This window comes from Phalacrocorax aristotelis, chromosome 5, assembly GCF_949628215.1.
Source record: "Phalacrocorax aristotelis chromosome 5, bGulAri2.1, whole genome shotgun sequence".
Classification (NCBI taxonomy): Eukaryota; Metazoa; Chordata; class Aves; order Suliformes; family Phalacrocoracidae; genus Phalacrocorax; species Phalacrocorax aristotelis.
This window is the reverse complement of record NC_134280.1, coordinates 6,084,523-6,096,974: the sequence shown is the minus strand read 5'-3', so window position 1 is coordinate 6,096,974 and position 12,452 is coordinate 6,084,523. Positions and strand designations below refer to the sequence as shown.

General features: G+C 38.6%; 1 protein-coding gene across 1 annotated transcript in view; it reads right to left on the bottom strand.

Annotated features, from left to right (window-relative positions):
• Nucleotides 1-12,452, bottom strand: part of LRP1B (LDL receptor related protein 1B) — a 762,836-nt gene that overhangs the window by 362,175 nt on the left and 388,209 nt on the right. The window contains exon 6 of the mRNA XM_075092828.1: nt 7,760-8,017. Within this exon, the coding sequence (XP_074948929.1) occupies nt 7,760-8,017 (258 nt within the window). The remainder of the gene's footprint in view (nt 1-7,759; nt 8,018-12,452) is intronic.

Genomic DNA, 12,452 nt, shown 5'->3' with positions numbered 1-12,452 from the left:
GGCAACACCATTCTATTCTTGTTTCATTTGCAGCATGTTACAAAAAAAATAAGGGACTTATTGGGTTCAGCAGACAGCAAAGAAACTATTGAACTAGCACTGGAATGAGAGGAAGAGAGGAGCATCTTTCCTAATCTCTGAGAAGGCTGTGCTACACAAACGTCTGTCTCCCTGGGCAGTTGCCTGTTACTGAAGTCCACGCTGAATTTACAGAAGCAGAACAAGTCCAGTTTTGGTGAAAATCATCTTACAAAGAACAGTTCCAGTGGCTGCCAAGTAAAAACCAAAACAAAGCCAACATAGTGCATACGGACCTCAAACACATTTGGGAAAATGTGTCTAATCCCATAAAATAGACATTACTCAATTCCACATTTCAGAAAAAAAAACTTGTGATCTGGTTTTGGGTTTTGTTTTTTTTTTATTTCTTTTTTATTATCCTGCCATTTCATTATTCTTGTATCTGGGAATATAAATGCATTTGTAAGATATTCACTACAAAAATGTGCATTTTATATTTGCTGCAACATAGTTATTGATACATTATATCTTTACAGCCCCTCATTATTTTATTCAATCTTCAAAACCTTGTTAACAAAATACAAATGTTATGGTTCCACAAGTAGTTTAATAATTCAAGTTAATAGAGCAGAAGGGTCCCTTAGCATTATGCCTGATAAAGATAAATTTACCTGGTTACTGAAACTATGACAAAGTGTCCATTTTTTATTTACAAAATCCTATTGCTACTGTGGGACATAGCCTGCTTGCTCTTGGAATTCCTCCCTGGTGCAAGAGCTTTTCTATCAAGGAGGAGTTGGGATGTAAGGAAGACGCACAAAAGATACAGTCATGTCCCACTGATAGGACAATGCTGAAGCTAATTAAGATGGAAGTCCAAAAATGGTCAGCTAGGAAGCCGACAAACAGGGGAAAAGGGAATCTGACAATGCAGCTCTGAGAATAAGGACATGAATAGACAAGGCTTTGCAGAGACAGCATTCAGGAGACTGTCCCAGGCAGAGCCTAGGAGTTTGGGGCGGGGGGGTGGGGGGGTGGGAAGCAATCGCAAATTTGCACTGAGAAATGCCATCTAGATAAGACATTTTATCTTCAGTACTCAGTCTGAGAATTAACTGTCCAGGGTATGACTACTGAAAAGAATGTAAAAAGGTAATAGAGAGCATGCCAGCTTTGCTAAGAACAGAAGAAGGATTTTGACTGATGGCAATGAAAGATCAATCTCGGAAGCTGGATATGTAACAAAGCTTAAAAAAATAGTAGTATTATATCTTTGAATGACTGAAAGATCCACTCTTGGCAATTAACAAGCAGTTGAAAATAGTTCTTGTGTCAATAAGGATTATGTGCAGGTAGCGTAACTTTGGAGGGAAATGCCACCAATTCAGAGCACCTACCATGGAAGCTTGTGCCTCAAAATAGCATAGTGCAACATTACAGGGAAGTGTTCAAGGCGGTAGCACAATCCTCAAATCAAATTGAACGGACTGTATCCAAAAGATGCATGAAAAGCAGATAGATCCTTCACAGCTAACATTTAGTGGTTCCCGATATATGCAAGGCCCTCTTAAGATCTCCAATATACAGATTATATCTTAACTTTTGTGCATACACCATCAAGCATTGAAATACACGCACAAATATAATAATATTATTCATAAAAAAATGTAATGCATTTGCAATACCCACCACGTCCAAAGGATGAGATCCAACTGATCGTGATTGTTGGAATCGAAAGGTTGAATGAAAAGATATGAACTACCCTTTTTCTTCCAGTAAACCTGAAGATCATCAAAAAGGCAATGTATAACCAATAATCAGAAAAGACTAGCCAGGAGCTAAAGATATGAGCATACTGATAAAGGAAGTTTCTGTAAAAGCCTGAGTCTCCAAAGGGGCAGCAAAACTGTACACAAAAGGACAACTCTCAGCATTGTTTCCTACACTAAATAAAAGTCCACAGTGCACCTTACAAAGGCTGTATCAAATACAGGATCAATTCTGTAAATCCAGGTACACCAGAATAAGGAATGAATGTATGGACAGATGCAAAGATGATGCAAAGAAAATATTTCCCACATCAGCCCATGGAGTATGGACATCCAGCTAAAGATTTGGACTTGTGACTGCTCTGAAGGGGAACAGGTAAAAGCATACGGAAAAAAAACCAAAATGTAAACATGGAAACATATGAAAATCCCAAGAGACATTCAAGAAGCCATGAAGGAAGACTGAGGAAAGTTATAAACGTACACATACGACAGTGATGGACCCATGTAACTACCTAAGATGGGGGCCAAACCTGGTTCCCCGTTAAGCATCAGCGAGTTCTGCAGCAGTGGTCTGTGCTGGAACCTGTGTGAGATAACGTTCACAAGTCACCTGGAAGAAGACATGGATAACAAGGTGATAAAGTCCAATAATAAAAATAAGGTTTCCAGAATAATAAAAAGGAGGGTCAGATCCGAAGAACTGCAGGACCTCAGGTGACTGACTGACTGGGCAGTAAAAGGAGATGGGAAAAACAAGCTGAATAAACATGGAATTAATGAGAAAAGTATCCTAGTTTTGTATATTCAGTGGTGGCTCTGTCTAGAGCGACTTATGACTGGACAAATGTCCAGTCCTCACAGAAATGCCAGGGCTCGAGGAGTGCCAAGGGGATGCCATATACAGGACAAGAATGCTGTGATATTTCTTTAGGATACTCTTCTCCCACCCCATTCTGGCCCCCGTTACTCTATCAGATGCTGTGAACACTACTAAAGTGCCTTTTCATGTGTAAGTGACCTTTGACATGAAGCCTTCTCTGTTCATCTTCTCTGTTAATCTTTCTGTTCATCTTCTAGGAGGTCTGTAAGCAAGGGCTGTCTATCACAGAAGAAAGAGAAAAATCACATTCTACAACTTCATGACAGCTTATAACGCCTGCCTGGAGACAAACTCAGGGCAGACTTTATGTAGGAATAAACACCTTCCCCCAGATCCTCACAGTTGCTCTCCTTCTGAGTAAGCCAAACTTTGATTTGACTTCTCATGAATATTCACAGGAACTTCGCAGGAAGGTTGCTGACAAAAGCCCCATCCCTGGCGCTTAGTGTTTCCTTCAGTGATTGAGCCTCATCAATGCCAAGATAAATGATTATAGCTATTCTGAACACAGCACTAGCAGTTGTAGTTTATCACTGCTAGGAAGTGTTTTAGATCGGGGGGTGGGGTGGTCCAATTAGGGGGACCAAAACCAAGGAAGAAAACGGGAATATAACCAGACACTGTTAGATCAATGCCAAGATAAATGATTATAGCTATTCTGAACACAGCACTAGCAGTTGTAGTTTATCACTGCTAGGAAGTGTTTTAGATCGGGGGGTGGGGTGGTCCAATTAGGGGTACCAAAACCAAGGAAGAAAACGGGAATATAACCAGACACTGTTAGATCCTGGTCAAATCCTCTGGGCTCTCTGTCTGATGGTCTTCACAACAACCACATCCAAAAAGTGGGAGAGACAAAAAGTCAGCTTTTGCTTGTGCTTGTGAGGGCAAGGAGAAGGTGCTGGGTTCCACAAGCAGAGAGGGAGATACTTCTCCCCACCAGAGACTACCAACCCTCCATGGCCATCACCTGCTTCCAACCTTGGAGCGACCCTTCCCACGTGCTGTGGTGGGGCAGGCTAGGGAAGGCAGCTAGGTTAAAACTGAATGAGTACAGAAGAAACAAGACCTTTCTTTTCATCCAGATCGGTCCTGTACAAGCACATCTGCCAAAAAGAAAAGCCTGAGTGCCTTCCAAGGCAAGGTAGGATAGACTGTCTGGAGGGATTAAACACCACAAGGTGGCAAAACCAAACAAGCATTGCAGGATTTGTGTTGGTGTACTGTGATAACTGAATGGCAAGAAAACCTGAATCAAATATCAACCAAGCAGAAAATATCAGGCTCTGAAGCATCATCCCAGCAGAGATTTTGTTATGTTCTGCAGAAGAACGGTGGCTAAACCCCAGGCTCTGCTGTTTGGTGCTTGTTTGGAGAGCATGTAAAGTGCTTGGTATTTATAATGAATAAGACACAAAATGCCTCTGTTATCCAGAAGATGCTGCTCTTGCTGCTCCCTGTCTCCAACGCACAAGAGCATTAGTATAGGATTGCACATCACAGTTTGGAAGGACAGAAAACTGTGAGAGATTTTCCACCTTCGTGCCATTAAAAAGAGTTTTTGCTAGTTTGGTCCTAGTGGTAGCATTTTACATAAGAGATTGTTCCTGGAATTCTTGCTCTGCTAACTGGAAGTGGACTGTGAGCTAGTATAAAGTGTCAAGGAGCATGCCTGTAATTATGGGCAGTGGTTGGCCTGTAATTATGGGCAGTGGTTGCACAAGCCTGCCTTACATGAGAATCTTCCCTGGAAGCCTGTTTGGCTCCCACACTGTCTGCCTAAATCTTTCCAAAAGGAAGTTTTCCAGCTTCTTTTCCAAAAACTTCTAGGTCTTAAAAAGACAAAGATGAAACAATATGCCTATGCCTGGGCTTGGCTAAGCCAAGAATGTCTGTGCTGACATTACCGTGCCTATAGAAACCTATCCTTATTTAAAAGGATAAACCTACCTAACAAAACCTATCCATGGTATAATAAATCTTAAAAGCCTGAAACCAGCTTAATAGCTAAGCACAAGGAATGCCATCACTGCAGTGCACCCTGTTCTTCCACGGCACGTGCCACCTGCATGCAGGATCAGCCTTTCCACCTTCTTTACCCTTATGCAGAAGAAGGTAGAGATGCAGACCAAGATAACACAGCTTTTCAAAGGAGTGTGGTTGTATCCACCTGGGACAGGTGCATACCAAAATGAAGTCATATTAGACTGTCTTTTGAGGCAGAGTGCTAGATACTATGGGACTGTAATATATTTTTTTCTATGAATCCAAATCATATGGTCACTACCTACAGCTGGTTCTGTATCACCTACTGCGAAAAGGAAGTAATTTTCAGAGACTCTGCTTTCCTAAATGTAGTCTTTTATCTTAAACTATGATCTACTTTCTTAGTTCCTAACTACAAAACTTACTTACTTGCCCCCACTAAAACACACACTTTGAATAAGTCCACTTCAAGCAGTCCCAATCACTTTGTATAACTCACTTTTCTACCCCTTTTTGTGCCATATATAGATAAAGTCTCTTCTTCCAGTAACAAAAGGAACAGATTAGAATAGTGGGACAAAAAAAAAAACAAACCAAAATTCCACAAACACTGCTAAGGACACTTTTTCTTTTTTTTCTTCCCCCCTAATACTTCTAGGAATATCCTCTTTCCATTTACACACAACCACAAAAAAAAAAAGTTTTCTATAAAGAACAGACCTTCCATTTCTATGCTAGTAACTCCATGGGCATGACCATTTATTCAGCCTGAGCTGCCAGAGAATGCAATTTCACTTGAAAATGCTCAGGCTGAAATTCTTGACAAAGAGTTAAAATACATTAATTTGCCTCATCAGATGTAGTGCTATGTAATGAAGAGAAACAGCAGAAGTCACCTGATGGGTAACAGGCGGTGGAGGGAAGAAAAGGAAGACTTTAAAATTAAAACTCAGTTTTGCAGGAGCCACAAAATGACCTATACATGTTTGCAGGCATATATAACAGATAGAGTAACACTAGCCTCCTGCCATGTCCTTGCAGAAATAACTCCCGAGGTATCGGGAAGAGAAGATATTAAACAGGTGGATAATTCCTGCACTGAGTACTGGGTTAAAAAAAAAAAAACAACAAAGAACAAAACCAACCAACAAATCTGCAACAGATGAGTTCTGACTGAACCCCTGGAAGTTATTATTCCCATACGGAGCAGCATGTTGTCTGCGCTGTCTTATGCCTCAGGTGCCCCAGTCAGTTGAGACTGGTCACTGCAAGCTGTGAGCACGAGCGGGACGAAAGCAGCTTTCACAGCGCTTGTCCCTCTGAGAAGGCATGCCCTGACCACAGGGCCTGAAGCTGCTCCACTGCAGCAACCCAAGAAGAGCATCTGTGGATGTGTGTGCCTGGGAAAAACACCACTGCAGCTAAACGTGCTAGATTTTGACACCCAGAGCTTCAAACCTGACTCCAAGCAATGTTCCTCTGAGTCTCCAAACTCTATTTTCTGAATCAAAATTAAACAAGTTGGAACAAGTCCGTGGGAATTTCTATTCTTCACTTAAACAAGACTGAATGATTACAGTGAAGTTTCAGAAAAACATTAGAGACCACAGGCTGATGTGTACCAGCACTATAAAAAATGATTAGCTCATTAATTCCAGGCACTGTGTTAATTTCAAACCCATCATACAGCCTTAATTTTGCAAACAGATGCACTAATGCAGATCTGAACACCACTGACATTAGCAATTCTCTTCACATGCAGAGACAGGGAGAGAGGAACGCAGGAGAGAACTGGTGTAGAACTACAAAATGTAGCACTAAGGTCCACTCTGATGAAGATAAGTGACAGAACAGACACACATACAGTTTGATACAAAACAATTTTTGATAAGCGCCATAGTTAATGTGATTGTACTTACTAAACGGAAAAGAAAATAAAATATCAATAACAGACTGGATTAAAAAAACACAATCAAATACCATTACCGAGGTTTTTAGACCTCTAGATACATAAAGTAAGAAAAGCACTCTAATATACAACATTAAAGGAAACCCTGAATAAAATTGGCAGAAGGCAAAGAAAAAAACTATAATTTATATTTGGGATAAGAGAGTCCTCTGAAAGTACAATAGTCACGATAAGTGGTGAATAAAAAAAAACAAATGCCAAACACTATTTTTTTTTAATTTTAATTTTCTATTCTAGTAAATATATAATTAGTAAAATAGATTTAAAAACATAAAAAAACAACCCCTTATTCTGCAGAAATGACCACATCTTTGCCAGGTCACCTGCCCTTGGGTCACACCAACCCCAGGCAACGCTGCAGGCGCTTAGAGTTTTTAGAAGCCTGTTATTAGCGCCACCATTGCACTCCTCAGCACTGTGGTTTATAAGCTGATCTGTGGACATCCCTTCTGTGAAAGATGAAGAAAATTGCTTTTTTTTTTTGACTGCATGCTATTTTACGGTCTGTTCACATGAGAATGTGTAAGTAGATGAACACCACCCTCAGAAGATAACAGGTTTCCACAAGTTGAAAAGCTGATTGAGAAATAAGGCTGTAATGCCAAAGACTAATTCAGTATGATGAGCTTAGGTATTTTAAATCTGTTTTTCTTAATTGCAAAAAAGGGCAGCAATTTATTTCCAGTAAGTCAGGAAATATTTTGTTATTTTCAAGAACTAACATATCTATGATAGTTGACAGCAAATGTGACAAGCATGTGCCTCTTTAATTCATTGTTAATATTGCCCCAGTAGCAAAGAATCATTTTCAAAGCTTATGTAGCACTACGTTGCCAGATAAAGGAAGCATTTTACATTTTTTCTGCTGCACTGCTATTTTTGTAACTTCTACGTATTATATTTAGTCTATAAAAATGCACACCTTTAAAAACTTCGCATACATATAAACATTGCAACTCATACTGAAAAAATAATATATGAGTGAGAAGCATAAAAGTGTTTCAGTCTGAGTTGCAATATTTAATGCCTTAAGACTGTTTTCAACAGAGCCCCAAAATACTTTTGAAGGCTCCTGCAACAGTTTGCCAAGACAGACACCACTGTTTTGCTAAAACACGTTCAAATACTTACTGTGAAGATACTGAGCAATGTTGATTATCCACTCATCTGTTAGCTTCCCAGCTTTTGTTATTTTGGTACACTTCAGCTGACTTGAAAGATCTCTTGATTCAATCCAACAAATTCTGTCCTCTTTGTAGCTATAGTCTAGTGTTAAAATTGCAGATCCTTTTACAGGAGTTTCGGCAGACACTTTGCTTCCATTAAGATATAATACCTCAATTGTTTCAGAGCTTGCAATCAGAAGAAGAGGAGGTCTATCAGCAGGCTCTGTAAACAAAGTAAAGTGAATTAAAAGAGTTAACAGACCGCGTATAACATATTTATCTATTCAGTTTTAATGTAGTTTTTAATGTTCTTACCTGCATGTTGTAAAAGATATAATAAATTGGTTTTGGTTTTTTTTTCGTAACTATCATATATTCCAAATTATTAGTCTATTTTATCCTGCTGTTCTAATGGTCCACATCATTAAAGAAAATTAATTAACCTAGCCCCACAGCTTCTGTTTAATTCCAAGTATCATTATTGCAACATTTTTCATGCCTAAGTCATAAAATGAAATACAAGTTATGCAAATTATTTCTATCCAGATTACCGGCATTTCTAAAAGAATGAATCACAGAATCACAGGTTGGAAGGGAACTCAGGGATCAAGGCCAGGAAAATCTGCAGAACTTACGAGTACACATGAAATAGTAGGGTAGTTTTCATATTAGAGTCTGTAAAATAAGACAAAAACTGAGGAGCAGATGCTGCTAAAAAAAAAACCAAAAAACAAACCAACACAAAAAATGACCTAACAAAAACCCAAAGCAATGAAACCTGGCTACGTCATACAGATGACAGGCTTAATGCCATTCATTATAAAGGAGAAAGCGTCATGCAAGGGAGTTTCCTGACAATGAAAAGGGAACAGAGAATGTCTGGTTTCCATTGGGCTATCATTAATGTCACCATAAAGAAACAAACAAAAAATATGAAGAAGCAATTCATATTAAGGCACTATATGGAATTTAAAGTGTTGTCACTTCAAGTTGCAATCATTTCGCCTAGAAGTCCTGCCTAGTAATTTATAGAAATACTTGAGCACTGTGTGAATAATGAAGGAAACAATAATACCCCCATAGTAAGAATACGTATCTTAAAATACGGAATGTTTCAGTTTAAGGTAAAACTTTAAAAAGTGAAGTTATCCACACAGAGGAACAAACACCTGTCATTGAGACAAAATATTTTTAGCATTTTGATGGGTGCTATTGGGCACAAAAGCAGCTGTTCTTGCTTGAGATGTATCTGTAATTGCATTAGTGTCTCGAACATCCAGGGCTGGTTTGAGATTATGCATCTGACTTAGTCAACAGCAAATGAATATTAGTCTCCCTATAATGAGGGGTCTGTTATATGTGGCGTATTTCATACACTGCTGAAATTGAGTGACATCTTGTTCTAGATCTAGACTAGTACTTTAAACTGAAATAAGGTCCCAGTTAATCCAGAACTGTCAGGGAACATCTATATCAATACCATACGCCAGCAGTTTCTGGGTTTAGGGTTTGGTTTTGTTTGGTTTTTTTATTTTTCCTGGGAAGAACTCCTTCAATAGAAACAGTAGGGTAACGTTGCCTCTATTCAATTTATAATGAAGAACTGCTGTCGACATAAAATATTATGTGAATTGGCTTGAAAAAAAACATCAGGCAGATGTATGTGTTTAGGGCAGAGGATAGAGAAACCACTTCCTGAAAAATTCCCTTTCCAGTACATGTTGTTCGGCATTCAGAGTCCTGCTCCATCCGAGCCTGAGCTGATGCAGGACCTTATGAGAAGCTTCTCTGAGAGAGGAAGATATGGTGACCCTAAAAACTGCTTCAGGTTTAACTGGAATAATAGTGATGCCTAATTTTGCCATGAGGTATGTTCATGTGATTACTTAACCGCGAGTTGTCCTTTGCAACGTGGTCAACACCACTACAACGTCTACTTGTCCCGTTCAGTTGTTAAATTAAATAGTGTTGTCAAGTGGGCAAACTTTTGGATGTTGTATTTTGTAAAAAATTACCATAAAATGAAGAAACTCATACTGCAGTTGCAAGCATATGTAAAAAATATTTGTGTTGCCAAGTCAAGAGCTCTCACCCCAGTGTAATCTGCTTGTATTCAAAGGAATAAATCAATGTTTAAATGCTGTATTGAAATGGAGTACTTTCAATCAACATTCTACTTAATAAAGTTTTCAAAATTTTTCTAAGCAATTTCAGCTGTCTAAATGGAGAAAAAAAATTGCATAAATAAAAGGATTTGACAAATAATACTTCATCAGCAAGTCTGATTAAAGAGGAAAAAAATGCTACAGTGAATGCAGTACTCAGTGGTCTCACTCAAATCCACAGAAGTAGGCATTAAGTTCTGTTCTCTGGAACTATCTTCTTTTATTTCAAGATCTCTTTTGCTGACCTTCTTTTATTTTGGTTATGTAAAAATGTTCTTTGCTATAATGGATCAGCATGTATTCTTTCTAAGGTGGATTTCATTTATTCTTTTCCTATTGTTTCTCATTCCATAATGTATACTCTCCCTTGTAACATACTTTGTCCCTACTCAGTACATCCCACACTGACATCTGCAAAACCACACTTCTGGAGCTTACTTTCTGAGCTTACTGACTGTCCTCCTCTGCCTCAAACTGCCTTCCACCAATGTGTCAGTCATATCCACACATATGAATTTTTTAAAAATTTCAGAGGTTCTCTAACAACTGAAGGGATTGAACCTATTTGTGAAACAGCCTCTTGTGATGTAAGCCATGAGTGAGGCTCCCTAGTCTGTCTTTTTCTAAAAGAGAAGGCAGTTGTCTTCTTAGTAAGCAATTTTATTTGATATCTGCCAGGTAGGTCCATTTGCAGTCAACAGGTGGCTGTAAACCTCTCTTCCTCCCCTTTCTTATAACCTTCTGCTACTCATCAAAAGAAGAGAGCCAGGCTTAAGAGCGTCTCTCTCTATCACCTGCTCACCCCTGATTGTTTCCAGACTGGTACAAAAGGTGTGTTTCCATCCCCATCCTGCTAAGTTTCAGGATTCTTTTTCCATCTAACAGCTCTGTGCTCCCCTTCTCCCTTCCCACAAAAAAACACCACTGACTAATTCTGGATTCAGTCACTCCTTTCCCAACCAGCAGCAGCGTGACAAATTTTTTAGTATTATTTTTGCTCTTACACTTTGTGGTAAGTAAGATATTTCCTCTCTCTGCAATCTATAAAGCCTTCAGGAGGAGGCAGCTACCCAGGAGCTGTTTGCAGCCAGGATGGTTCTTCAATTGTCTGCAGTTGCAATAGGGAACTGTATCCTTTCTTGCACTGTTTTGAACTGACCTATTGAAACCTATAAGGAGGATTTAATACCTCGCTAAACTCCGGAGAAAGGTTGTATTTTTGTATAAATGCCTAAGACATAAGGGAATTCTGAAAGAGAATTAGCATCAAACATCCTGAGCAACAGTTCTAATCAAACCTGGCTGCAGACAAAGGAATGGTAAGGACTTGTGGCACTGCTAAGAGGTTCTGCTCAGCAGGCACTATTACACATTAAAAATACATCTGCGTTCTGGCAGAACTTATCCCAAAACCAGATTACTGAGCTTGACATTATATTTTTCAAGCAGCCCATACATGAAATAATTAAATGAATTGAGTCAGTTAATCATGTTTCTTCACAGTAGGGTAGGTAACCTGCTTATTTCAGTGTTGCTCAGTTAAAGGCTCATTTTATAACTGTTTATTAAAAAAAGGGTAAAATTATTTTAATGATAAAACTATACAACAAATATTAAAAGTTCCTACAAAAAATAAATAAAAAAAAATTAAAGCATCTTACTGTATTGTGTAATGCAGATGAAAAAGAGAAAAGAGAAAAAACAACCAAAGCACATGTCTTCTCCCTCCCCAAACCTGCCTGTCTGTTTCTCAAGAACAGAATCTACAAAGCCTGAAACTTTAGTGGACAGATCTAGGATGAGTTACAGTAGGCTGACAGCAGCTTTTCAAATAACTGGACATCATGTGTGTTATTTTTTCAGGAGGTTTGGGTTTTTTTTTCATTTTATAGGAAAGATAAGAAGTGAACAGCTCTCTAATCCAGGAAAGTTTTATGATTCATCCCTCTTGACTAAAATGAAAGCATCTTCCTTTGAATTATGTTTAAGATAGAGTGGTGGAAAAGATGAAAGACTTGCATTTCCCCCCTCCCTGATCTTGTCTAAAATACAGATCAATAAGCGATGTCACAACAAATCAGAAACTCAGGTGTTTTGCTCTGCCAACAGTCCTACTTCTCCTCTGGAAAAAAGGCTTCAGAAATGGAAGCAATTTTTTTTTAATTCACTACAACCATATGAAAAGGATAAAAACCAGAATTCAATGTTTACAAGCAGCTTAAAACCCCTTCTCCTGAGGTATGCATTGTCAATTATAAGTACTTTGCTCTTAGCAATACATGTATTGTATAAAAGTCTGAAAAATACTTAGTAGTGCTGAATAAAACGCAGTCCAATTTTGTTTTGAAATTAATTTTCAATGTTTATCCACAATATGCCCCACAAATGGGCCACTTTATATCTAAAACCTCAAAACTGAGTTATGCGATATTTTACAAGAAAATTGTGTTGTGAAAGGAATTTAAGAATGCTGAATGTTTACTACGTATCAGA